This window comes from Myotis yumanensis, unplaced genomic scaffold, assembly GCF_028538775.1.
Source record: "Myotis yumanensis isolate MYYU_CA2020_CCGP unplaced genomic scaffold, mMyoYum1.0.hap1 SCAF_17, whole genome shotgun sequence".
Taxonomy (NCBI): domain Eukaryota; kingdom Metazoa; phylum Chordata; class Mammalia; order Chiroptera; family Vespertilionidae; genus Myotis; species Myotis yumanensis.
In genome coordinates, this window is record NW_027223768.1 from 11,645,811 (window position 1) to 11,671,198 (window position 25,388).

Here is a 25,388-nt window from a genome sequence, read left to right on the forward strand (position 1 = left end):
ATGCAGATTGGTGCAGCCACTGTGGAAAACAGTGTGGAAGGTCCTCCAAAAATTAAAAATGGAACTGCTTTACGGCCCAGCAATTGCACTTCTGGGCATATATCTGAAGAAAACCAAAACACTAATTTGAAAGAATGTATGCACCCTTGTGTTCATTGCAGCGTTATTCACAACAGCCAAGATCTGGAAACAGCCCAAGTGCCCATCAATAGATGAGTGTTACATTTACATAATGAAATGCTACTCAGCCATAAAAAAAGAATGAAATCTTACCATTTGCAACAGCATGAATAGACCTAGAGGGCATTATGTTAAGTGATATAAGTCAGTAAGAGAAAGACAAATACCATATGATTTCACTTATATGTGGAAACTAAAGAACAATATAAATAAATAAATAAATAAATAAACAAACAAACAAACAAACCAAACAGAAACAGACTCATAGATACAGAGAACAGACTGATGATTACCAGAGGGGTGGGGGCTGAGGTCAGGGTGGAAAAGGTGAAGGGGTTGAGAAATGTAAATTGGTAGTCACAAAACAGTCATGGGATGTGCTGCATAGGGAATGTAGTCAACAGTATTGTATAACTATGTACAGTGTCAGGTGGGTACTGGAAATATGGGGGAGAACACTTTATAAAGTATATGATTGTCTAACCACTATACTATACACCTGAAACTAGTACAAAATAATATTGAATGTAAACTGTAATTGAAAAAGAAAAAAACATTTTTAAGTTAGGTTTAGCTGTTAAGGTAGATACACACCATACATCTGATTCCAACAATATGAAATGAGTAACTGATTTTCGCCAATTCTGTCGCCTATAGCTGGAATTGGGCACGATCATTTTTGAGAGCATTGCCTGTTTGATGTACGACACCCTGGACTGGAAAAGGCAACATCAGCACTATTTGGAGAGCATGCAGCTGATTAAGGTCCCACACGTGGTTAGTGAGAAACCTATCTTAGAAGCCACGCTAACTTCTGAAGTAGGCACGTGCTCAAGTGTCTTTTCATGAATGGAATGATTAACTGAACAACTTAATTTTCACTTTTATAAAACATATGAAGAAAACATCATATAAATACTTGTAGCAAGGTCATACTACCTGTTGGGATTTAATAGGTGAGGATAGGAACGAGGGAAGACCCCTCAGGGACAGTCTGAAAGGGTACCTATGTGGTGGGGGCTTTACAAGCTCCCCAGCTCCCTGCCACATGCAGGTGCCCCACCATTCCCAGCCCATTGTGCAGTAAGTGGTCTGGAACAAGGAGAGCTGGCAGTCAGTTAATGATGATATCTGCTTAGCACCTATAATGTGCTAATGCTGTGCGAGTTCTGACAGTGCAACAATGAGCAAGACTCCTCCCCTGTCCTCCTGTGGAGGTTAACTTTTAAAGAGGACAGCAGTCAAGTCAAGAGCAGTTTCAGCACAGTCAGCTCAGAAGGAGAAGCCGTAAAACATGGCACCTACCCTGGTCTGGAGGAGTAGGAAAGAGAGAGGAGGCAGGAAAACCTTACCAGGCAGGTCAGTGATGTGGTGAAGGCTGGGTAGAAGTTGCCTAAGGCAAAGCCAGATGAGGGAAAGGGACAGACTGGCCTTCTCAAGAAAGGGGCAGAGATGTATGAAGACATGGAGGTCAAAGAAAAGAATTATTATGGTACAAACCAGGACCACGGTGTGGGTCAGTGCCCTCAGGCCATATGGGCACAGTGGCGAACAATAGCATGAACTAAAGCTGGATAGGAGCCAGGATGCCCACTGGTGCTGAGTTAAAGAGTCTGAGTTTCCTCCTAAAGGTGATGGGGACCATTGAAGGATTCTGAGAGGGAGAATGGCATGATTCGGAGTCACCCCGGGAGGAAAAGCTTTTTGACTCTCAGTGCCCCTTCTCCCCATCACATTCCTGGCTAGTGAGCTCTGTTACGAAAAATGGGAAAGTGTCTGTACCCACTAACTTCTTCCTTTTGTTTGAGCCTAATATCAGCAAATGATTTTGTGGTGGGAACATAATCATACAATCTCAGATCCTGTCAGATCCCATCAGACCCACATTAGACGAAAGCATCTCCCAGCTGGACATCTCAGTTGTTTCTTTATAATTCTTCTTCTTTTAGGCTCCACAACCTGTTGCCCCAACCCCTGGGAAGAAGAAAGCACAAAATGAAGAATTACAAGCTCTACCATCAGCACGTATGAGACCTGTTGTTGGAGGCTCTAGGCCAGCGGTTCTCAACCTGTGGGTCGCAACCCCTTTGGGGGTTGAATGACCCTTTCACAGGGGCCGCCTAAGACCATTGGAAAACACATATATAATTACATACTGTTTTTGTGATTAATCAATATGCTTTAATTATGTTCAATTTGTAACAATGAAATTGAGGGTCACCACAACATGAGGAACTGTATTAAAGGGTTGCAGCATTAGGAAGGTGGAGAACCACTGCTCTAGGCCATGAGCTGGGGCTTTGGAATAGTGACTGTCCACTGTACTGCTTTTAGTCATCCCTTCCCCTGCAGATCCTCTGCCTGATACTGCAGGGTCATAGTCTGAATCAGTGGATGAGATTTTGCTGGAAGACCTGGAGAGTGCAACTTGATTGAGCAATAACATTTTGTCTATTTTACAGTGGCTTCTGTCATCACAACGGAAGTAGACATGAGATATTACAATGATTTGCTGAATCCAATTCCGGAAGAATTCATTTCTGTGCCCCTGATACTGCACTGTATGCTGGAACAGGTAGGTGAATAATCAACCTGTTCAGTCATTGCCTCTCTCCTTGCTTCCATTTTTTAAAAATGATTTTAAAATTACATACATAATACCTGAATGCATTTTCCTATACAAAGATTAGAACATTTTAGATAAAACTAAAGTTTGCTTTGATCTTCAATCCCCTTTCTTTTGCTATGCTCTGGAATTGTTTCTATAGCATTCCTTCAAGTTTAGTAAACCTGTCCTTAAAACTATCCATGTCTTTTGTTATTTTAATGAAAGAGAAAAAGGAGTTGGATAGGTGGATAAGGTGTTTAACGGTCTTTAGCTATCTTTAACATTTCTTTTATACTTGTAGATTTAATCAGAGTTTTCTATTTCCGAGGCCAACTTCAGACATTTGTATTTTTTTAGAAATATGTCAATCTTATTTGTGTTTTGCATATCGTACAAAGTTCTTTATTCACTTATATGCATTTTTAAATTCCCTTCATATCTGGTTATATCCCTTTTCTATCACTGATCTTATTTATTTGTGCCCTCTCTTATATTGATCATGGATGTCAATGATATATCTATTTGTATTTGTCTTTTCAAAGAACCGGCATTTGGTTTCATTGATCAACTCCTTTTTACTTTTTTTTTTTTCACTTATCATGATTATGTCCTTCTGCTTTCTTTGGGTTTATTTTGTATTTCATTTTAATTGAAAGCTTATTCTATTTATTTTTACTCTCCTTTACTTCACACAAGTCTACATGTTTCCCTCTGAGTATTTCTTTGGCTACATCCTGATGTTTTCAATTCTAAAGATTTTTCTTTTTTTTTATTGACACTATTTGTTATGGTTAGTAAACATGATATGCATGTTTAAAATATTTTTTAATTATCTGGATTTTTTGAGTGATTTGGTGTACATGGTCACTGGTGAATTTTTAATATGTATTTGAGAAGAGTTTTTTATTAACTCATTTAATCCTTCAAACAACCCTATGAAACAGGAACTATTTTTATTTCTTACTTTACAGATAAGAAAACTGAGGCATGAAAAAGTTAAGTAACTTGTCCAAATAGTAAGTGGCAGAAACTGCTTACTACTTAAAACCAGTCCATCTGAGTGGAAAAGTAGGCGTGCAATCTTTTAAGACATCACTTTCTCCTTATGCAGGAGACTCTTGCCCTTTATTGACCTCACCATCCATCTGTAACTTTTCTATCTTAAAGAAAAAATGAGGACTTGACCTGAACCCCAGTTCCTCCAAGTCAGTAGCCTTGGGCCTGAGCCAGTCACCTAACTTCAGTCCCCCTTGGCTTCTTTCTCTGTAATGGAAAATAATATCTAGTCCACCCAGAGCATTATTGTGAGGCTTAAATGAGATAATGTACATGAAGGTGGACCACATAGTGCTAGGCATTTGGTTGGCACTCAATAAATATTTATTAAATCTGAAGGCACTCAATAAATATTTATTACTCTTTTGCTTTAAGAGAAAGAGTAAATCATTATGAAAAAAATTATACTGTTATTTTGATTTCTATCATAGAAAATTTTCTTGTTTACCATTTATATTTTGTTATCTATTCTAATACATATATTAAAGTTATATTTTTTTTAGTCAGTGGTAATTATACTGCCACTTTGTCTAAGTACTGTATTTTATTTGTGGAAACTGCCTGGTTTTTACTAAGAGCAATAGAAATACATGAATATCATAAAGAGCTGACCATTAACCCAATTCCTCCCAATTCTTTATCATAACAGGTTGTGGCAACGGAAAAAGACCTCATCCCACCCAGTCTGGTGGAGCTGCCGCCCAGAGCCGATGGGCTGGATCACAGAATCGCAGCTCACATTGTGTCCATCCTGCCCTCTCTCTGCCTCACCGAGAATGAGAAAAAGGTCAGATGCCTGAGAGAGCCAAGTGCTTATATGCTTTGAAAAAGTATAAATCCTCTCTTTAAATCAGTATTATTTCCATTTGAATAGAATCTCCATAAGATATTTTTTCCTCAAGAAGAAAGTGAAAGCAAAGCAGCGCCCAGAGGCCCTTTGCTGCTGAATTACCACGATGTGCACGCCCACAAGAAGTATGCACTGAAGGTACTAATAACCCACCTACCTGAAGATGACTGCCTCAGGAAAACCCGTTTGTAATTACTCAGTTAAAGAAATCTTAATCTGATAGCCTTGCCAATGCCAATTACACATAATACACAAAATAAATACCTGTTTGCAAAGTGAGAGCTCAGAAAACGGAAATGGATAAGGGAGAAATTATGTCAGCAAAGAAAGCTTGCCAAATTATAGTGGTCCAATTAATCATCACATTGATTATGGCTATGCCAAATTTGCATTAAAACTTTATAGTTATTTGCTTTAAATATCTGCTAATATGAAAAACTAGTAGAGGCCAGAAAAGACTCTCAGAAGGGAGAGAGGAGTACATATGAGACTTTGGCAGTTTGTCACTGTGAATGAAGAAGCTGTCATTTCTATGTACCAGGAACCTCTGGCAAAGTGAGAACTAGCTTTTGTGACCCTCAGCAAAATACCAATAGTTTGTCTCCCCCAGTTACCAGTGATTTCCCCTGTTCCCAAATAATGAGAGGGAAGGTATTATGTTTTGCCTTCTCCATATGCATGAGTCACTTGGCAGCTGCTTTAATGTCTTCTGTTGTGCTGCTCTTTTTCATCAGGACCAAAAGAATTTTGACCCAATTCAAATTGAGCAAGAGATGCAGTCCAAGTTGCCACTGTGGGAATTTCTTGAGTTCCCTCTGCCCCCACCATGGAATAGCACAAAACGTCTAGCTACAATCCATGAGCTCATGCACTTTTGTACAAATGGTGAGTATACTGCTCTACCTTAGCTTAAACTCATTCACTTACGGTCTTGTGTGCCTCTTTAGATTACACCCTAAAGTATTTTGATTGTTGAAAGACCTTTCAGAGGCTGAGGGTGGGTATTTTGATTGACTACAATTTTCTTATCCTGAATAATGTTGTTAGCAATACTATGATAGCTACAATGCTTAACCTTCTTCAATTTGCTGCACTGGGTTTTGGCTCTACTGTGTTTCCATAACAAGAATAGTCTATTTTTTATTTTCTCTTTCTCCCCACACCCTATGTCATATCTCCTCGTTGACATCATTGGAGATGATGTGGGAATCCCTATTGTAGTTAGAAAGATAGATGGAGGAGAGAGCCTCCTGTCAGGGTGGTGCTGAGGGTGTGTTGATCCACTGAACCTCCTCTCCCAACAGGAAGGGCCATTTTATGCTCTTAAAAAATGGTGGGAAAGAGGGGTCATTAAGAATATCTGAAATCTGCCCTGGCTGGTATGACTCAGTTGGTTGTGCATCAAAAGTTTGTCGGTTCAAGTCCTGGTTATGGGCTCGATCTCCTGTAGGTGGCATGCAAGAAGCAGCAGATCCATGTTTCTCTCTCTCCTCCCCTCCTCTCTCTCTAAAAAAAAAAAAAAAAAAAAAATCAATTTTAAAGACTATCTAAAATCAGCTTCTCATTGCAGAGTTCGCTGGAATTTTAGGTTATAGACCAGTGATTCCCAAAGTGGGCGCTACCTCCCCCTGGTGGGCACTGCAGCGATCCAGGGGGGCGGTGATGGCCACAGGTGCATTTGTTTTAACTTTTTTTGTATTACCTTTCTATTCTGAGTTCAATAAATAGTTTCATAATTTCAAACTTCAATGTTTCTAATTTACACCTTTCTTTACTATATTTTACGAAAAAGGTAGAAACATTAATACATATATCTTTCTGTTTAATTGCTATTAAAATTTAAAAAAAATTAATTTCCAGGGGGCGCTGAGTAATATTTTTTCTGGAAAGGGGGCGGTAGGCCAAATAAGTTTGGGAACCACTGTTATAGACAATCATTCTCTAAAACAAATTCTATTTCCACCTGAGGCTGTATAAAGATACATTCCTACTTATAAGAAGGAATAAGAAATTACATAAACATCTTTTTTTTTACAATAAAGCATGGGCAGATTCTTCCTTCTCATTTCTTTTCTAACTCTAAGCAAATTATTAAATATTTGTATATTGATTTATATGATTAGTTGTTAATACCTACCTCTCACCCCTCTACCTTGGACTTCTAAAATGCAAGAACCAAATTTTTTCTTTGAGTCTCAGGCCCCTATCAGAAAGCCTAATCCACAGAAAATAAAAATGAATGAGTGAGTGAGTGAGTGAATGGATAGATGCACTTAGTGTAAAAGAGTAAATATGCAAATGAATAGATCCCATTGAAAGCTGATAACTTTTGAAGTGCGGTTATGGAATGTATAGCACCAGTTAAAGTGGGTGGAAAGAGCCCTTTTCTAGTCCTCATGAAGAGGAAATTCTACTGAATATAATAGCACATGTTAGACACAAGTGAGTAATTTTTTTGTTTAAAATTACAATAACAGAGGGTGCTTTTGCTTTAAAAGAATAAGTTTTAAGCATATTCTACCAATGTGGTACCCTGGAAAGTCCATGTGAATTAATCTGGACACCTAATATTTATTAAGCTATGAGGTAATTGGGGAGCATTATCTTGATAAATTATATCTTCATTATGTAGCTTTCTTATTATTAGGTGCCTTTGATGTTTGTTGTAGAATTGCAGAGCCCATATTAGTTGGATCAACACCCATGTGGTGTGACTCCCTTGTTATTCTGGTGGATGCCCCCAACCCTGCCTCTGGTTGCCCCCCTGTACCGTAAGAGCATTCCTAGCAGCATGCTAGGAAAGATCCTGCTTTCTTACAGAACCCTTGAGCTGGAATGAAGTAGAAAGAGCCTTCAAAGTGTTTACTTTTGAAAGCCTGAAACTCTCTGAGGTTGATGAAGAAGGGATACTAATGCCTTCTAGGAAAATATATGGGATAGATTCTGAAATTTTCAACATACCATGGGACAACCCTGCCAGATTTGCTAAACAGATAAGGCAACAGTACATTGCAAAAATGAACACCCAAGAGGCCAAACTCGAAACAGGTACATTGCATGGAGGGAACAAAAGACATTCTTGCATTTTGTGGTTGTTGATTTTTCTAGTGTGGTAGCTCATGAATCTTCTTTACACTGATTAGATATTGAACCCAAAGACAACATTATATTTATGGATCAGAATTGGTCAACATATGTTCAAGATAGTGAGATCAATAATGAACCTTCAAATCCTAGTCAACCTGATGCTGACAATATGAAGCATTCTGACCCGAATAATGAGAAACCCTTAGAGCCTGATAATAGAGAGTCGTCAGAAAAGGAGGCCAGCTTAGAGATTCAGCAACAACCTGAACCCTTGGGTAAGTGAACGTTTGTGTGTGTGTGTGTGTGTGTGTGTGTGTGTGTGTAGACCTATTAAGAATGTATACATCAAAAGAGTGATTCAAGATGCATTATTTTAATTGCTATCCATTTCAATTGAAAAACTTTTTTGTGTAATTAAACTTTGTTAATGAGTGTTACTAGTCAATAAATCCTTTTTATTTCAACCCTTGTTTTTAAAATTTCCTAAAGCCTCTTAGTCCACTCTTACCTTAGTAAATATAGCTTATTTTTTATTACTTAAAAATATAATTATGAATAATATTATTGTAACTTAAACATAATCAAAACTTTTATCACTAGTATTTCAGAGTTAGTGTACTTATGTGAAAAATTACTTTAAAATTACTTGCGATAACATAATGAACCGCCCAGTACAGAGCTTTATACAAAATCAATACTCAATGAACATTGATCCCTTTCCTCTCCTCCTTATAGCTCATGTAATTCCTCTCATTCTAGAATAGAGCATTGTATATATTGTCATATTTGGACGTATAGAAGTAGAAAAATATTAAGCTAAATTTTTATTGAGCTATCATACATATAGCTGTCAGATTAATTACTTCAAATACAGCTGAGTTACTTTCCTGTTTATAACATTCAGTGGCTCCCTACTATTTGCAAAATAGAACCCAACTCCTTGGCCTGCCTTACATGCTTTAACAATAGTACTAAATTACTTTCCCAAAACCCCCTCCACTTTTTACCTTTTGCTCACTCATCTCATGCTCTAGTCAAACAGAATTAGGCCCTATTGCCTCTATACAACCTGCTCTTTTTAGTCCCTGTGCCTTTTCTCCACAATTTGCTCCACCTCAGGTTCTCTTTTTTATGATGATTAGGTTTCACTAGCACCTCCATGAGACTTTGTTAGATGTGCCCATCTGGAAATGCCTCCTTAGCATTTCCATGGTAACAGTTAGTCTACACTTCCTTTATTGCATTAGTTGTCATTTCCTGCTACTTATTACAGTAATGCATATGCCTATATTCAAGCCTCTATAACACTGTAGCTTCTTAAATGCCATAAGTATGTTTATCTTAAAAATATTAACCATATACTGCCCTGGCCAGCTAGCTCAGTTGGTTGGAGCATCCCATGCACCAAAAGATTGTGGGTTCAATTCCTGGTTCGAGGTATGTACCATAGGCAACCAACTGATGTTTCTCTTTCCCTTTCTCTCTCTCTCTCTCTCTCTCTCTCTCTCTCTCTCTCTCTCTCTCAAACATATCCTTGGGTGAGGGAGATATATATATATTAGAGGCCCTATGCACGAAATTTATGTACTTGGGGGGAGGGGAGATTGCCAGAGGGCTCAGGCCAGGCTTAGAAACCCGACTGGTGCACAATCGGGACTGGGGAGGGATGCAGGAGGTTGGCCAGCCGGGGAGGGACCGTGGGAGGGCTCCAGGGGGTGTCTGGCTTGTCTCACTCAGTCCCAAATGGCCGGACCCAAGCAGCAAGCTAACCTAATGGTCCGAGTGTCTGCCCCCTGGTGGTCAGTGCACATCATAGCGAGCGGTTGAGCAGTCTTAGCATATCATTAGCATATTACGCTTTGATTGGTTGAATGGATGACTGGATGACCAGACACTTAGCATAGTAGGCTTTTATGATATAGATATAGATATAGATATAGATATAGATATAGATATTAAAACCATATACTAAAACATGAAAAAAGTCTCAATAAATTTTCACAGGATCAAAACTACAGAGTATATTCTCATTGAAGAAAAAATCACAATAGAAACTAGGAAATATTTTGAACTGAATGATAATTAAAATTCTGAATATCAAAATCTATATAACACAGATACAACAGGAGATAGGCAGAGCTTTAAATGAACATATTTTAAACATACATTTAAATGAATACTTTTTTTAAAAGATAGCTAAAATTAATTAGCTAAACATTAAACTTCAACTTCAAATAGTTAAAGATTAACTAAATTCAAATAAACTAAAAGGAAGAAAATAGAGTACATCAATAAGTTAACCAGAGGTGGTATAGCATTAAGGCCTCCTATGGAAATATACACATATGACAAATAAGTCACTTTGAATTAATTTGGAGCCAGAATAAGCCAAGGGAGATATTAACCTTAAGGGTTTTTTCCTTTGTTTTTTGTTTTGTTTTGCTTTTGCTCTTTTTCCTTTAGAGCAACTGGTATATGGTTTTCCTTAGGCAACTTTTGCCACCTGGTGGTCAAACCACATAAACTGGTATTCTGGATTCTGGTGAAAAGTAGATAGCTATAGCAACTTCCTAAATGATCAGGACACACATCATCAGTGTGTCCTGAAGACTGACCAATCTTGAGAGCTGGAGTTGAGACCTGAAGGGATTCTACATGGCACATGTGGGCCCACATCAAGGAACAATTACAGTTGAACCGGGGAGGGCAATTGAAGCTTAGTGCCTCACTGTGGCTATTGTGGATGAGAGGGTTTTTTTGTGGTGATCTTGCATTTTCCCCTTAACTATGTCTCACACTTCTAAAGCAGCCACTTTAAATCTTTTTAAGCAAAGCAGAAATTGTTAATGCATTTCTTGCACAACCATCTTAGCATCAAATACATATAAAAGTCTTTTCCTGGACATGAAGGGCTGAATATTTGTGCTTTTCTTAACCAAACACTGGATTTCCATCTGAGACTGTTTTTGAACTTGACAGGGCCTATTGGATATTTATGAAAAACTGAGAGTTGATAACCATGAGGCTATAGGTTTAGATGTGCCCTTTATGCTTGTTGGGTGTTTTTTTAATAAAGTAACTGCTTTGCAGAGGGATCTTGTTATCTCTAAAGTAAAACAGATTAGGAAAGCTGTTTTTCAAAGGGATGAGAACGCATCTATTTCCAGATGTGTCAAAAACTACTGAATCACACTGTCAAAGGGTTATGTGGTTGAAGGCTGAAATCAGAAAGAAAGAAAAAAAATGATATTTGCTCTTCTATTAAAGAGTTCAGATTAGTTTGTGAATGTTCGTTCCTTTGACAAAATAACTAATGCACAATTTTTCAGAACATATTTTCTAAACTGAAGACTCTCTGCTGGATCCTTAAACACAGAAGGGAGTATCAAATCTCCCGGAAATCTGGCATACCACAGAATAGAATAATTTTTATTCCACAGATTTCATATCAATTGCTCAAGGACACATGGGACATCATGGTCTATTTAGAATTATAGTTGGCCTGAGTTTTCTCTTGAGTGGATGTATTTAAATAAATACTGAACTGAACTGACTTTATAGTTTTACTCTAAATCAAAATGGAACATTCATGCTGTCACCTTTAGCAGCCCAAGGCAGAATGGAACCAGTAATGAAAATGTAAGTAGCTATGCTCCTAGAAGAAAGAAAAACATTGTCCCCTCCTTGTTAGACATAATTAACTACTCCCTCTGGAAGCCTAGATATGGTTCTCTTTGACACAAATCTTATGCTTACCCCCAAACAAGCTTTTGTTGCAGGGTTTCTGCCACATTTCTGCTCTTTCTACATAGATTCCCAGTTTCAATATATGATGTAGATTCCCCGTCAATTATTTTAAATAGTATTAGGCACTGATAAATTCCATGATAAAAAATGAAGCAGGGTATGAGGCAGAAGGCTTTTGAAGAGGTAACATTGTGCAATATGAATGAAGTAAGAATTTGCAATCCATGAATATTTCAAAACAAAGCATGCCAGACAGAGAAAAGCAAGTGCAAAAACTTAATGACACAGCAATCAGGCTGGTGAATCTGGAGTGGAATGAACAAGGGAGAGTGGAGGGAGATGCATTTGGAGAGAGAGGTTGGAGCCCTTTCATATATTACTTTATAGGTATTAATTTTCTATTATTCTAAGGGTGATAAAAAGTCAGGTTGGCTCAGTGATTCAACAGCACCACAAATACCTTACAAAATTCATTTCCTACTCCATTTCTTTGGTCAAATTTGGAATGTGCTATATACTTTATCAATTTCTCTATTAGAGTTTCATAATCCCAAAAGTGTATTACAAATTTTGAGATGTTCACAGTAAAGATGCTTGTTTATCCATGTTAAACTAATTTATCATGGACCTCTTTTTTATATGTAACATTTGTTAACTTTAGGAACTAAAAAAGCATGGTGATGCAGAAACCAATAGCAGGACTCTGTTCTTTCTCTTCCCATTCATGTGGCTGTTTGTTCCATGGCCAAGTATCATATCTCAATCCCAGTTGTTTTATAAGGATTCTCTTGGGTCACAAGGAGAGCTAGTGTGCATGACTCATATTGGTCCCTGGTTCCATGGAGTCCAGCTACCCATTTATTGAACTAACGTTTGTTAAACTCATCTATATATCTATAGATGCTCATTAAATGGTTTTCACATTAATAAATGATTAATGAGTGGAAGAAGAGGTGCATTTTCTCATTCGATGTTTATTTATCTGGTAGTTCTCCTCTGCATACATCCCCTGCCCCGACCTAGTCTGTGGTTTATGAGATAGACCAACAGACATTTGAAAAGACTTTGTGATCATTGCCAGCATGACAAGACAATCAGTGTGTACTAAGCAGTTGATACCATTTAATCAGTAAATATCTGCAACTTGTAAAGGTGAAGGTACATAGTCGTGAGTAGTACAGTCTGAAGTCAGCATATCTGATGTGATTTAGGAATGTCTATATAGGAAGCTGGGTTCTTTTCAAAGGGTTTAGTATCACTTTTCTAGATAGACACTGATTTAGAGTTATTGACACAAACACCTTTTTGGAGGCATGAAACATGCCTTTCAGGAATTACCTTTTCAGCACAGAAACATAGATCATATGGGCAACAAAAAGGCACAACACTGACAAAGGCAAGAACAAAGCCCAAACACAACTGGATGTTGGTGTCTTTGATTTACAGAGCAGACCAACGAGATCAAAGATGAGGCAGTCACAAAGGCGGGTTCTCTTGAAAAGGTAAGAAATTACTTTCTTAAAAGTGTAGAGACAAGATCATCAGAGAAAACCGTGACCCAGAATAAGAAACAGTAAAAAAAAAAAAAAAAAAAAAAAAAGCTTGGCAAGAGAATGCAGATGCCAGAGAAGGAGAGAGATTATTCAGAAATCCCCAGACCAGCTCCAACTGGAGAGAAAGGAGTTAATTTCACTAGCCCGATTAAGCAAAACTTCCAAGCTCCATGCTCCTCTCTAGACAATGTGGCTTGGCAACCTCACAAACACCTGCTGACCATACAGCCGTGTAGAGCTAATACTGTCTTGAAGAGAGTTCAGAAAACCTGCCTATAATTGCTAACAGGACTCTGAAGAGTATAACCTAACAATAAAAATATTTAGATTATGTTGCCCATAAAAAAATGTCAAAGGCATACTCTTTCTGGCAGCAGGTCTCCTAAAATGTTGCCATATGGATTTATACATATGCAGATTTCCACAATTAGATGGAGTGCATGCTGGCTAGTTGATGAAGTCCACGAGGGCTCCATTTGTACTTAGACAGATTAAAGCTGAAATTGTATTCCTGTGATTTTTTAGCAACCCAAGAAGATGACTGTGGAAGCAGAGTTAGAGGACATTCAGAAAACGCAGCAACGCAGTCTAATGGACTGGAGTTATACTGAGCATTTTAAACCTAAAGTTCTGCTGCAGGTATTAATGGATTGTGTGTGGGAGAGGTCTGATGTGTCATGGTGTGATTTAGAGCAGTTCACTCCCAAGTCACTCTCAAATCTAGTTTGTATCAATATTCCCCTTTACTTCAGCTATAAATGAGTTCTTCTCAGATTGAGCTACACATATGCAGTGAATCTCCAAAAGAGTTTAAAATGTACTTTCCAAAGGGATCTTTTCATCAAATCTTTTAAGAAAAAGAGAAATGTACGTGACTGCTGCACATATTTTCTTGACAAAAAAAGTAAGGCGTTTTGGGGAAGCAGCCTCATTCCCCCCCCCCCTGCCCCCCCATATTGCCTGTCAGTTCTGTTCAGTTTTCACTACATTTCAAAGGATTTCTGATGCAATTAACAGGCCAAAGGAACCTGCAACAACTGACATTTATTGAGCGCCTACCATCTGCTAGGCAATGGTTAGTATGCATTTTAGCTCATTTAACCCTCTCACTAAATCTATGAAGTAGACCAGGGGTCCTCAAACTTTTTAAACAGGGGGCCAGTTCACTGTCCCTCAGACCGTTGGAGGGCCAGACTATAGTTTAAAAAAAAACTATGAACAAATTCCTATGCACACTGCACATATCTTATTTTGAAGTAAAAAAACAAAATGGGAACAAATGCAATATTTGTATTTGCATGTGGCCCGCGGGCCGTAGTTTGAGGACCCGTGAAGTAGACACTAGGTAAGTAGTAGGAAACACAGGCACCTTGACCAGTAGTAACTTGTCCAAAGTGACATGCTGATAAGTGAGAGAAGCAGAATATGAACCCAAGAAATCTGGCCCTTGAACTTGTGCTCTTAACCACTATATTAACAAGTAATCCTAAAACTAGTTTCTTTTGTTGCTTTTACATTTTATGTAAAAAACTGGACTCTTTTTTATTGTCTTTTTAATTTCAATTTTACTTTTCTCCCAAGTTTTACATCCACATATTCTTAAAGCCAGAAAGTTCTATAAAGAGTCCTACAAAAAATAGCAGCTCCCTCCCACCCCCATGCCTACATTCCCAGATGTAAAAACCTTCAAGCCATTTCCCTTTTTCTTTTGTTACTTAACTGTTATCTTTAAATAACAAGTATATTTTGTTTAGGTTTAGTTTTAGGCATTACCATCAATTGACTCTATTGAGAAAACAGCTCTGCCTACCCTGACCCAAAACACACACACACACACACACACACACACCCCTCTGCACGTACAGTACACTCTAACACTTCTCCTTGTCATTCTCTGACACTGTTTACTCTCATAATTTTTGGTTGGGTCTGTATTCAATATTTACTTTATTTTGATTGTATAATTATTATTCACAGGTGAACTGTGTAGTATTGTATTCTTACTAGTACATTTCCTTTTCTGATATAATTTCTATTTTTCCTGGAGTTCATTTTTTCATGTTTGTTTACTATGCATTTATCACTACTCATCCCCGAGCTCTCTATCAAAGAGTAAATCTCCTTTTAATACATTCAAACCTAACAAGTATTCTATCAATTTTATTGTCTAAGTAATATCTCTCCCATATGCTCTGAACTCCTGCTTGCCCTCTAGGCCTGCTGCACAGCTGTGGTCCTGGGAGCTCCCTTTACTTTATCATCCTGGCCACATCCTTTGCCTCTCTTTCCAGTTAGATATTCTGTTTCCTGAATTCCAACTCATCTCTCTTGGCTTACTCTCCTTTTGTAGGGGGCCACCTCTTCCAGTTGCTTCTTGAATTAAGATATATAGCAGGTAAATTATTGAGGCAGTGGATATTTGAAAACATCTTAATTCTACCCTTAACCTTTGACTGACAGTTTAGCTTTATGTAAAATGCTAAGTTAAAAAGCATTTTCCCTCAAAACTTTGAAGGCATTCCTCAATGTTCTTCTAGTTTCCTGGATTCTCTTTGAGAAAAATCAATGAAATTCTGATTCCTTATCAGTTGTTTGAGTCTGTTTCTTCCTTCTCTGTGGAGGTTTTTAAGATGGTCTCTTTGTTCAATGGTTTAAACTTCCTGTTGATGTTACTTGCTATGGTTCTTTCTGAGTTTTGTACCCGTGAACCCAGGACAACCTTGAAACTCCTGTCTTTATATTCCAGAGCCTGTTCTATAATCATTTCTTCGACAGTCCTTCCCCCTCATTTTTCCTGTTCTTTCTTCCTGTGACTACTGTGATTCTGGTGTTGGACTTACTGACTGTACTTCCAATTTCATTATCTTTTCCCTCCTAGTTTCCAACACTTAATCTTCTAGTTCTGGGAATATGGCTCAGCTTTCATGCAATTCTTCTACTGGGTCTTCTAGTTCTGGTCTTATCATTTTAATTTTCTAAAGTTCTATTTATAATTTTATATTACCTTTTTATAGCATCCTGTTCACGTCCCCTAAAACCATATCTTCTCTTATCTCTATGAGGATATTAAAGTCCTTTGAAGTCTTAGTGTTTTCCCCCTGCAGTGTCTCTTTTTTCTCAAGTTCTTTTTTGGGGGATTTATTTTTTGCCTCCATTTTTTCATATTAGAGAGCAATATCTAATGATATCTTACCTCTTTGTTCATATTAATAACCAGACACTAAAATATGACAGGAAGTGCTGCATAAGGTCTGGGGGTGAGGAGTTGAGGAGTTGTCAATAACTGGACTTCATCATTGGTGATTTGGCTGAGGGATTTCCTTGAGAGACCCATCAGTGTTGGTATGTTAGATCTGTTCTCTTGGGCCATTTAGATTCTCCAGGAAAAAAAATCTAATTTCCTGTCTGAAAGACATAACTTGCCTGTCAGGGTTTTAGGAGCTCAGTGATGGGGAGAAGTCAGTTAGTCTTCTAACCATTCAGTCTGTAGATCTGCATTATCCAATGTGGTCACCACTAGTCACATGTAGCTTCTGATACTTGAAATGTAGAGCATTCAAATCAAGATGTGCTATAAGAATGCTATATATGATATATGTCTACTAGTATACTCAACTATATAGATGCTATGCACACTAGATTTCAAAGACAGTATAAAAATAATATATCAAATGAACAATTTTTGTATTGATTATGTATTGAATTATTAATATTTTAAAATATATCTACTATAAAATTTAAAATTACATGTGGCTCACATTTGTGGCTTATCTTGTGTCTCTATTGAACAATGCTGCATTAGACTTTTATACAATTCCTTTTTTCTGTAGTACATCTCTCCCTCAGCAGTGCCTAGGGAAGTGATGGCGAACCTATGACAAATGACACGCGAACTCAATTTTTTGGTTGATTTTTCTTTGTTAAATGGCATTTAAATATATAAAATAAATATCAAAAATATAAATCTTTGTTTTACTATGGTTGCAAATATCAAAAAATTTCTATATGTGACACGGCACTAGAGTTAAGTTAGGGTTTTTCAAAATGCTGACACGCTGAGCTCAAAAGGTTCGCCATCACTGGCCTAGGGTCTCTCTTCTTAGAATCCACTGCCACCTTCTGGAGCTAATAATCCTCCCTCCTTCTGCTGAGGAGGAAGATGGCAGCCACCTGGCTGCTCAAACCTGTCGAGGGCTTCCGGGGGCCCTAAAACCTTTTTAAAAAGACTTTGAATTGATCTTCCTAATTTCAATTCCATTTGCAGAGGCACATAGTACTGCCATTTTCTGAGCCTTTCTGCATTTCTACACACAAATAAGGCTGCTCTGATCTCTCTTACAGTTAATCTGAGGATTTGGCTTTCTATGTTCTGCCAAGTCAGTTACCACTTATCCTCCTGCTTTCCAGCTTCAGAAATGTTGTTGCTTTGTCTCCTCTCCCAAGGCCTTCAACTTTGTGATATTAAAAACCAATAATTCGCCCTAACTGGTTCGGCTCAGTGGATGGAGCGTCGGCCTGTGGACTCAGGGTCCCAGGTTCGATTCCGGTCAAGGGCATGCACCTCGGTTGCGGGCACCTACCCAGTGGGGAGTGTGCAGGAGGCAGCTGATCGATGTTTCTCTCTCATCGATGTTTCTGACTCTCTCTCTACCTCTCTCCCTTCCTCTCTGTAAAAAAATCAATAAAATATATTTAAAAAAACAATAATTCTACTGTTTCCTTTTTCTAGTGAGATGTTAGGATGTACATGTGTTTAATCTTCTATCTGAAACTGTAAGTTCATTTCAGACCTTATTTTATTTCAGTTGGGCTCTGTCCTCACTCCTCCATGAAGGTCACCAAAAATTGTCCTGTCAAATATAGCATACACTTTATCTTTTTTAACCTTTTAATATCATCACAAAGCAGGTCACTTCTGTGAAACAGTCTTGGTTTCCAAGGCACCATACTGTATGGCTGCATTTGGAATTTTGTTGAATATTCTTCCACCTAACATCTAAATATTGAGGTGCCTTAAGTCTCAGCTTTGAACTATCTTCTTTCTTCTCTAAACCTTCCTTTAATGATTTCATTTATTATCTATGTCCTAATGCTAATGACTCTTAAAATTTTATCTTCCAAATTATTTCTCTCTTAGCAGACTGGTGGTTGCCAGAGTGGAGGGGATGAAAGAGGTGAAGGGATTAAGAAGTACAAATTGGAAGTCACAAAATAGTCACAGGACGTATAGTACAGCTTAGGGAAGATAGTCAATAATATTGTGATAACTATGTTATGGTGCCGGATAGCTACTGGAAATGTCAGGGGGAATACTCGGTAAAGTAAATGATTGTGTAACCACTATGATGTACACCTGAAACTAATACAAAATAAAAATGAAAGTAAGCTTTAACTAAAAATAAAAATTAAAAGATACAAATAAATAATCTCTCTCTTGAACTGCACTCTACCTCCAAATTTCACTTGAATTTCTGATAGGCATCTCAGATTTACTGTCCACATGAAGCTCATAATTTCCTCACCCAAGCATGTTTATCTCCTCATCCATCTCAGAAATGTCACCATCAAACCAAAAGACTAAGGAGCCATCCTTTATTTCAGTCTTTCCTTTATCCTACGTGTCTGATCCATCATCAGGTTTTGAGGGGTAAACCTCAAACTTTCTCTCCACTATCTCCACTGCTGCTACTTTAGTCCAACTACTATCTTCTTATTCTACCACAGTGTCCTCCTACCATCAGCCTGCTCCCACTCTCACTTACTCCAATCCATGCTCTACCTATCAGATGTCCCATCAACTTCACCTTCTTAGAACACCTCTCCAAACTTCAGAATGAGCTATAAAAATCTTAATCAGATTTTAGAGAATAGTCTTGTGTATCTTGCTCATTTTTGTTTTCCTAGAACCTACACAGTGCCTGGCACATAGAAAGTGTTTATTTTTATGAAAGAATTAACTAATCAGTTAATATTAATCAGAAAAATCCAAGATATGGAAAAAGAGAAGAAAAATATAATATGAAAACTTAAACATTGATTGAGAGCAACTGTAACTCAGAAACTTAGCACTGTAGATCCTAGGAGCCAAAGTGAAAATGGAAACACAGATTTCAGTACTCTTTAATAGAAGGAAGGATACATGTTCATCTGAAATAGACATACTATTTGTTTATTTTTTTAAAAATGAGGATTTTTTTAAAAAATCATACCTATTTATCTGGGGGTTTTAATGATGATAAAATGAGATGATTTATATGAAGGCATGGAAAATGTTAAATTAGTGACTGCAGCCTTAATGGAAAACACCTGAGCAAATGCCTCTACATTTGGAGCCTAGTATTTGTTTTTGTATAAGAACTTCTGAAATGCTCCAAAAAATATCTACCCTGTATGTTCTCACCTTGACTAACTAACAGTGTGGAGATAAAGGGAGAAAGAGTAGGGGGCAGAGAAATGCTCTAGCAGGAGACCCTTCTCTTGGAAAAACAAACAAACAAAAAATGACACACAACAATGCAATTATTTTTATTTTCAGGTTCTTCAAGAAGCCAATCTGCAGTACAAGTGTGTAGATTCTTATTACCATACCCAGGACAACTCTTTACTTTTAGTCTTTCATAACCCGATGAATATGCAACATCTGCATTGTGAACATTGGAATATTGCTCTTCACTCTAATGTTGGATTCAGGTAACCACTTTAGCTAGTGTACTTAGTTATCTTAGTTTAGTTAGCTTGCTAATTCACATTCAGATTTTATTTCCCTAGTCTAAACTAGGTGGTTCAACCCAATGAATAGATTTGTGTAGTACTGTAGATAAAATTCAGCTCATCGAGTTGAATATCTGAAGTGTGCCAGGCACTGTGAAAAGTGGTGAAACTATACCTCTAAAGAATATATCATTCCTGGCCCCCTTGAGTCTAGTAGAAATACTATTATCTTACATTTGATTTATTTAGACTCCAATAAAACTGTCTCTGAAAGATTCCATGTAGGAACTGCAAAACAGGATGTTCTGCATACTGGTTTGGGATGACTCCATTTGATTTGGGAAAGACTAGCAGGTAGGTCAGCTGAGTGACATATCAGCCCAGGGTCAGGGTCCCAGCAAACTGAGTCCTCCAGGAATCAGTGATTTTTTTCTTCCAAGCTCCTTAGTGATTCCTTTACTACCTTGAAACTTTGTTCTCTCTTTTCATTAATAACAAGAGCATTTCATTATCTTTTAATGCTGGTTAATATATACCTAGTATTTATTATTTGTATAGTAAATGTATTAGTCAGAAGGGATACAGAAAATGGACTTAGAGAATAGCTGGGGATACAAGTTGTGTGCTGGCACACATATGCATAGCTCAGTAGTATACCTTCTGTGGCCATAACATTATTTTTCAATTAAGGCACATAATAGGTGTACCAAACTAATCTTGAACTATTAATCTGTATTTTTGTCATTTATTGCTTCAGTTAATCCAGTGAGTCAGTTAGCTGACAGTCAACTAAAAGAGTTTCCATAGTACTATAAAATTTCCCTAAAAGAGATTGTACCATAAAACTTACAAACTCAACAGTGTTGAGAGAGACTTTTCCTCCAAACTGTCAACTCTTGGTATTATCAAACTTTTTAAAAATATAAATATATATTTTTATTTATTTTAGAGAGGAAGGGAGAGGGAGAGAGAGATAAAATCATCAATGATGAGAGAGAATCATTGATTGGCTGCCTCCTGCACACCCCACACTTGGTATGGAGCCCCCAAACCAGGCATATGCCCTGACCATGAATTGAACTGTGACCTCCTGGTTCATAGGTTGATGCTCAACCACTGAGCCACCATAGTTGGGCAATATTATCAAACTTTTTAATCCTTGACTTGGGTAGAAAGATCTAATTTTTAAAATTTACATGTCTTTAATTGTGAATGAAGTTGGGCAGTTTTCATATTCTCACTGGGTACTTATATTTGACTACTTTGTACAAAATATGTCCAGGATGTTTCTGAGTCTGTTATATTTATTAAATGGGCAATTTAGGATCAGTTCATTTGCCTAGTCAGTATCTTAAGTATTTTGTGACATTCACTAATAATAACTCTTTGCTTTTTTAAGGAATTTTTTGGAACTTGTTACAAATTCCATTCAAGATTGGATCATAAAAGAAGAAGCTCTCTATCAGGAAACTAAAATGGCTGAGGAAATTGCTAAAACCAAAGCTGAGATGGAACTGAAATCTATTACTGCCAAAATTGTTTCTCCTAGCAAAATTAATTCTGTTAAAAAATCTGCTAGTAAGTAAGCTTTTGAATTTATACAAATCCAAAGACATTCTATTTCTTTATTTAACCAAGACTAAATATTTTAGGATTTAAACAAGTTGCCTGCAATGTTGCTGTGATTCTTGACTTTCTCTAAAAAAACAGAATAGCTGCATTCCAACTATGGTGAGATCATACCCAAGTGGAATATCAACCCCCCTTCCTGTCAGGTCAGGTTCGATCTGTCGTACAGGTCAATGTACAGGAAAATGCCAAATATCTTGATCTTGTTAAGGTTGATAGGTTCAGCTATCTAAAATTGGTTGACTATATATATATATATATATATATAGAGAGAGAGAGAGAGAGAGAGAGAGAGAGAGAGAGAGAGAGTAAATTCAGAGTCTGGATGTCTCCAATAGAAAAATTACAGATTCCAAAAGTGAAGTTAAAACAAGACCTTCCTTAGAAGAGCAAACAGAAGAGTCCCAACACTAACCTAAGGTAGAATCTAAAATAAAAGGGAAGCCAGCCTGTGTTGCTCAGTGGTTGAGCATCTACCTATGAACCAGGAGGTCACAGTTCAATTCCTGGTCAGGGCACATGCCTCAGGCTTGATCCCTACCCAATGGGGGGTGTGTGCAGGAGGCAGCCAAGTAATGATTCTCTCTCTCATCACTGATGTTTTTATTTCTCTCTCCCTCTCCCTTCCTCTCTAAAATCAATAAAAAATATTTAAATTAAATTAAAGTGAAAAGGAATTATTGAGTCCTGCTATAGCAGGGACTTGACAGGATATTGGATCACTCTTTGTTTTTGTTAATTTCCATGGCTTTGATGCTGTCAAGAGAAAGGAGAAGAGGATGACTAAGAAGAATGATAGTTGATTTTAGAAGTCAAATAATGAAGGAATTCATCTGGAAAATAAAGATTATTCACTGAGTTCTAAGTGAATTATGATAGAGAATAGACTTCATCTTAATAATACTCATTATTTCTAAAGCCAACATTGAGAGTAATTTCTTATAAAGAAGCAAAGCTATATAATTTCCAAAGCTTTTGTATTCCTCATTAATGACCAGAGGAATTTGTGCTTGGTTAGATTCTAAAATAAAACTTAGCAAACCAAGTCGATGATGAATCATTCAACACCTACCAAAATGGTTATACAATATAATCCATTCATCACCTGAGCCTTCCTCCTGAGGGGGCTCAGCAGGAGAGCAGTAAGTGGAATAATGGAAAAAGATAGGTAGGGCCACCTTCTCTAGGTGCCTAAGAAAATCCAGAAAATGGCCAGTTTGGGATTGGAATACATCCGGTAGGTATTGCATTCAGTTTGCGTCCTCTCAAGTCAGGAAAGATGTAAACCTTCCAAACAGAATGACTACAATGACCAGAGGAGGGCTTCAATGTGGAAGGAAAAGTTAGATTTGCCTTGCGTGGTCTTAAAGTGTTAAATTAGGATTAATTGGTTAAAGCCCTAGCGAGAGAGAGTCCAGTTCAATAAAAGCTTTAAATTCTCAACACGCTGCCTCCACTGATAGTGAGTTCCTCCTACCACAAGGAGCTCAGTTCCCCTTCAGAAGCCCACTCAGGAGATGGCGAGAAATAATTCCGAGATGAATGAATGGGGAGTTGAGCTTGATAGCCTTTGACATCCCCGACAACCCAGACATTCCATCCTTCTATGAAACTTTATTTTAGGGAGTTACTAAGAAGTTTAATTTTCTCTGGTTACAGGTAACAAAATAATGAGCAAAACAGAGATACCAGATCAAGAAAAAGAAAAAGAGAAGGAAAAATTGACTTTTGTTTTAGAAGGCTCTCTGAAGGTAATACAAGGAAAGAAAACAGTGACAATGAGTAATCACATATTCAGAAATTTGGGGGGATAGTTTGTATGGTATAAGAGGAAATGATCTTTTCGCTAAATGTTCAGAAATAATTGAAAACTGTAATGAAAGGACAGTCTTTCCACCAAGCTGACTCCTTTACCAGATGATAAGCCTGTAAGGGAAGCTGTGTCATTCATTTTTATGTAACCAAAATCCAGGGCAGTGCCTTGTTCAAACTTGTCATACTCTTTGTTTCTGTGGCAGGTGTTTGTTTTGTTTGTATATTTTTAATTGGAATTTTTAGTTATAAAAGTAATGTATGCTTTTTATAATAAATCAAAATTACCCCTGCTCTTCTATACCCCTGAAATAAGAAATATTAACAATTTCACATTTTCTATGCTTACACAGCATGCATGCACAGATACAAAGAGGGTTTTCATTTGTTTGGTTTAGATTTGGTATGGTTTTTTGACTCTGCTATATGCTTTTTCCCCCCTTATCAACATATCATGAATATTACCTTCAGACAATATGTAGAGATCTAACTTATTTTCATAGAATATGTTAGCCTATAATTTAGATATATTTAATGTGTTAAATAATTACCTTATTAATAAGTATCATTTATGTTTCTATATAGAACTATTTAACTTTTATGTAGTCAAATCAGTCATTTTTGACCAAATTTTAAGAGACACAGTGCTAAATTTTGACAAATATAGGAAGTAAAGTGAATTCTCATGCATTGCTGGGTAAAGTATAAATTGGCACTTCCACTTTGGAAAACTGGACAAATATCCTAAAGCTAAGCACATAATTTCTCTTTAAGTTAGTATTCCACTCGTAAGTATATGCCCAGTAGAAATGCATGTGTGTAGGTGCCTCAAGACACATGGGCAAAGTTGTTCTTGCAGCATCATTTTTAACTCTCCCAAATCAGAAACAATTCAAGCATTCATCAGCCTAGTGTGATTTAGTCATGTGGCGAAATACTACACAGTTCTGGAAATGAATGACATTCATACATATAGAAACATATGGATGAATCTCACAAACATCATGTTCAGCAAAAGAAGAGTCAAAAGAATATATACATTATGTATGCTTTTATTTACATAAAGTTTAAAAGCAGGCAAAGCTAAACTAAAGTATTATGAAGTAGGAGAATGGCTGCCTTTGGGGCAATGGAAGTGGGCAGGAAGAAGAATGAGCAGGGCTTCTGGGCAGCTGGAGATGGTATTGCTTGACCTGGTGGTACTAACAGTAATGTTTACTTGGTGGTGATTCATTCAGCTACTCACTTGGGATTTGTGCTCTTTTTGTATGGATGTTAAGCTTATCCAAAACAGTTTTTAAAAATCTGTCACTTTTTTAACGGTCTCAGGACTTTTATGTTTTTTATCCCATTGGGTTGATTCCACCTGAGATTACACATTAATTTTCTTGCACTATATCAGAATATTTTCACAGACATACTTTTCATATTCAGATAGCTAATCAATGTAAAATTCACTTTGTATAGTGTAATATAAAGGCCTTACTTCTCTTTGCCTGGATGGACTGTCATTTTACTAGTACTTGATTTTGCCTCTTGACCCAAAAAGCCTAAAATATTTACCATCTGGCCCTTGATAGGAAAAGGTTAGAAGTAAACACTCCATTTCTATTCTACTCCTGGTTGCTCTAGGAATTCAACTTGTATATATAATTTAATGAAATCTAAACTTAACAAAGTATCTTTACTTTCTTCCAGCACAATACAAGGAACTAGTCAAATTATTTAAAATTAAGTTTTATCTTGATTTTTCTTATTCCAAAAAATTACACATTATTATTGTCCATGTTATTTAGAGTAGGCTCATGCTTATTATTTCTTATAGTTTCGCTTTTGGGATCTTTTTAACTTTATTTTACTTTTTCCATTACTATTTATCCCCTCTATATCCTCTTCCACCTCCATCCACCACCCTCCCCCACTCAAACACCACACTGTTGACCCAGTCTATGAGTTCTTTCTCTATTTTTTCTTTTCTTGCTCAATGTCTTCTCCCACTCCCCAACATTCCCCCGCCAGAGCTTTCTCCTTGATCTCTATCTATAAGTCTGTCTCTATTTTGCTTGTTAGTTCAATTTATTCATTAAATTCCACATATGAGTGAAATCATATGGTATTTGTCTTTCTCTGACTGGCATATTTCATTTAGCACAAT

At 37.2% G+C, this 25,388-nt stretch overlaps 1 protein-coding gene across 6 annotated transcripts in view; it reads left to right on the forward strand.

Moving 5' to 3' along the window:
- SPAG17 (sperm associated antigen 17) overlaps positions 1-25,388 on the forward strand; it is a 132,543-nt gene that overhangs the window by 54,408 nt on the left and 52,747 nt on the right. For 5 of the 6 annotated variants that reach the window (XM_070396525.1, XM_070396526.1, XM_070396528.1 and 2 more), the window contains 13 exons: positions 838-957; positions 2,130-2,205; positions 2,643-2,755; positions 4,494-4,631; positions 4,719-4,832; positions 5,429-5,579; positions 7,515-7,742; positions 7,838-8,056; positions 12,975-13,030; positions 13,607-13,720; positions 19,617-19,771; positions 21,192-21,370; positions 23,081-23,172. In XM_070396525.1, coding sequence (XP_070252626.1) covers positions 838-957; positions 2,130-2,205; positions 2,643-2,755; positions 4,494-4,631; positions 4,719-4,832; positions 5,429-5,579; positions 7,515-7,742; positions 7,838-8,056; positions 12,975-13,030; positions 13,607-13,720; positions 19,617-19,771; positions 21,192-21,370; positions 23,081-23,172 — 1,755 coding nt within the window. The remainder of the gene's footprint in view (positions 1-837; positions 958-2,129; positions 2,206-2,642; positions 2,756-4,493; positions 4,632-4,718; positions 4,833-5,428; positions 5,580-7,514; positions 7,743-7,837; positions 8,057-12,974; positions 13,031-13,606; positions 13,721-19,616; positions 19,772-21,191; positions 21,371-23,080; positions 23,173-25,388) is intronic. The other variant, XM_070396527.1, reaches the window with a different exon arrangement.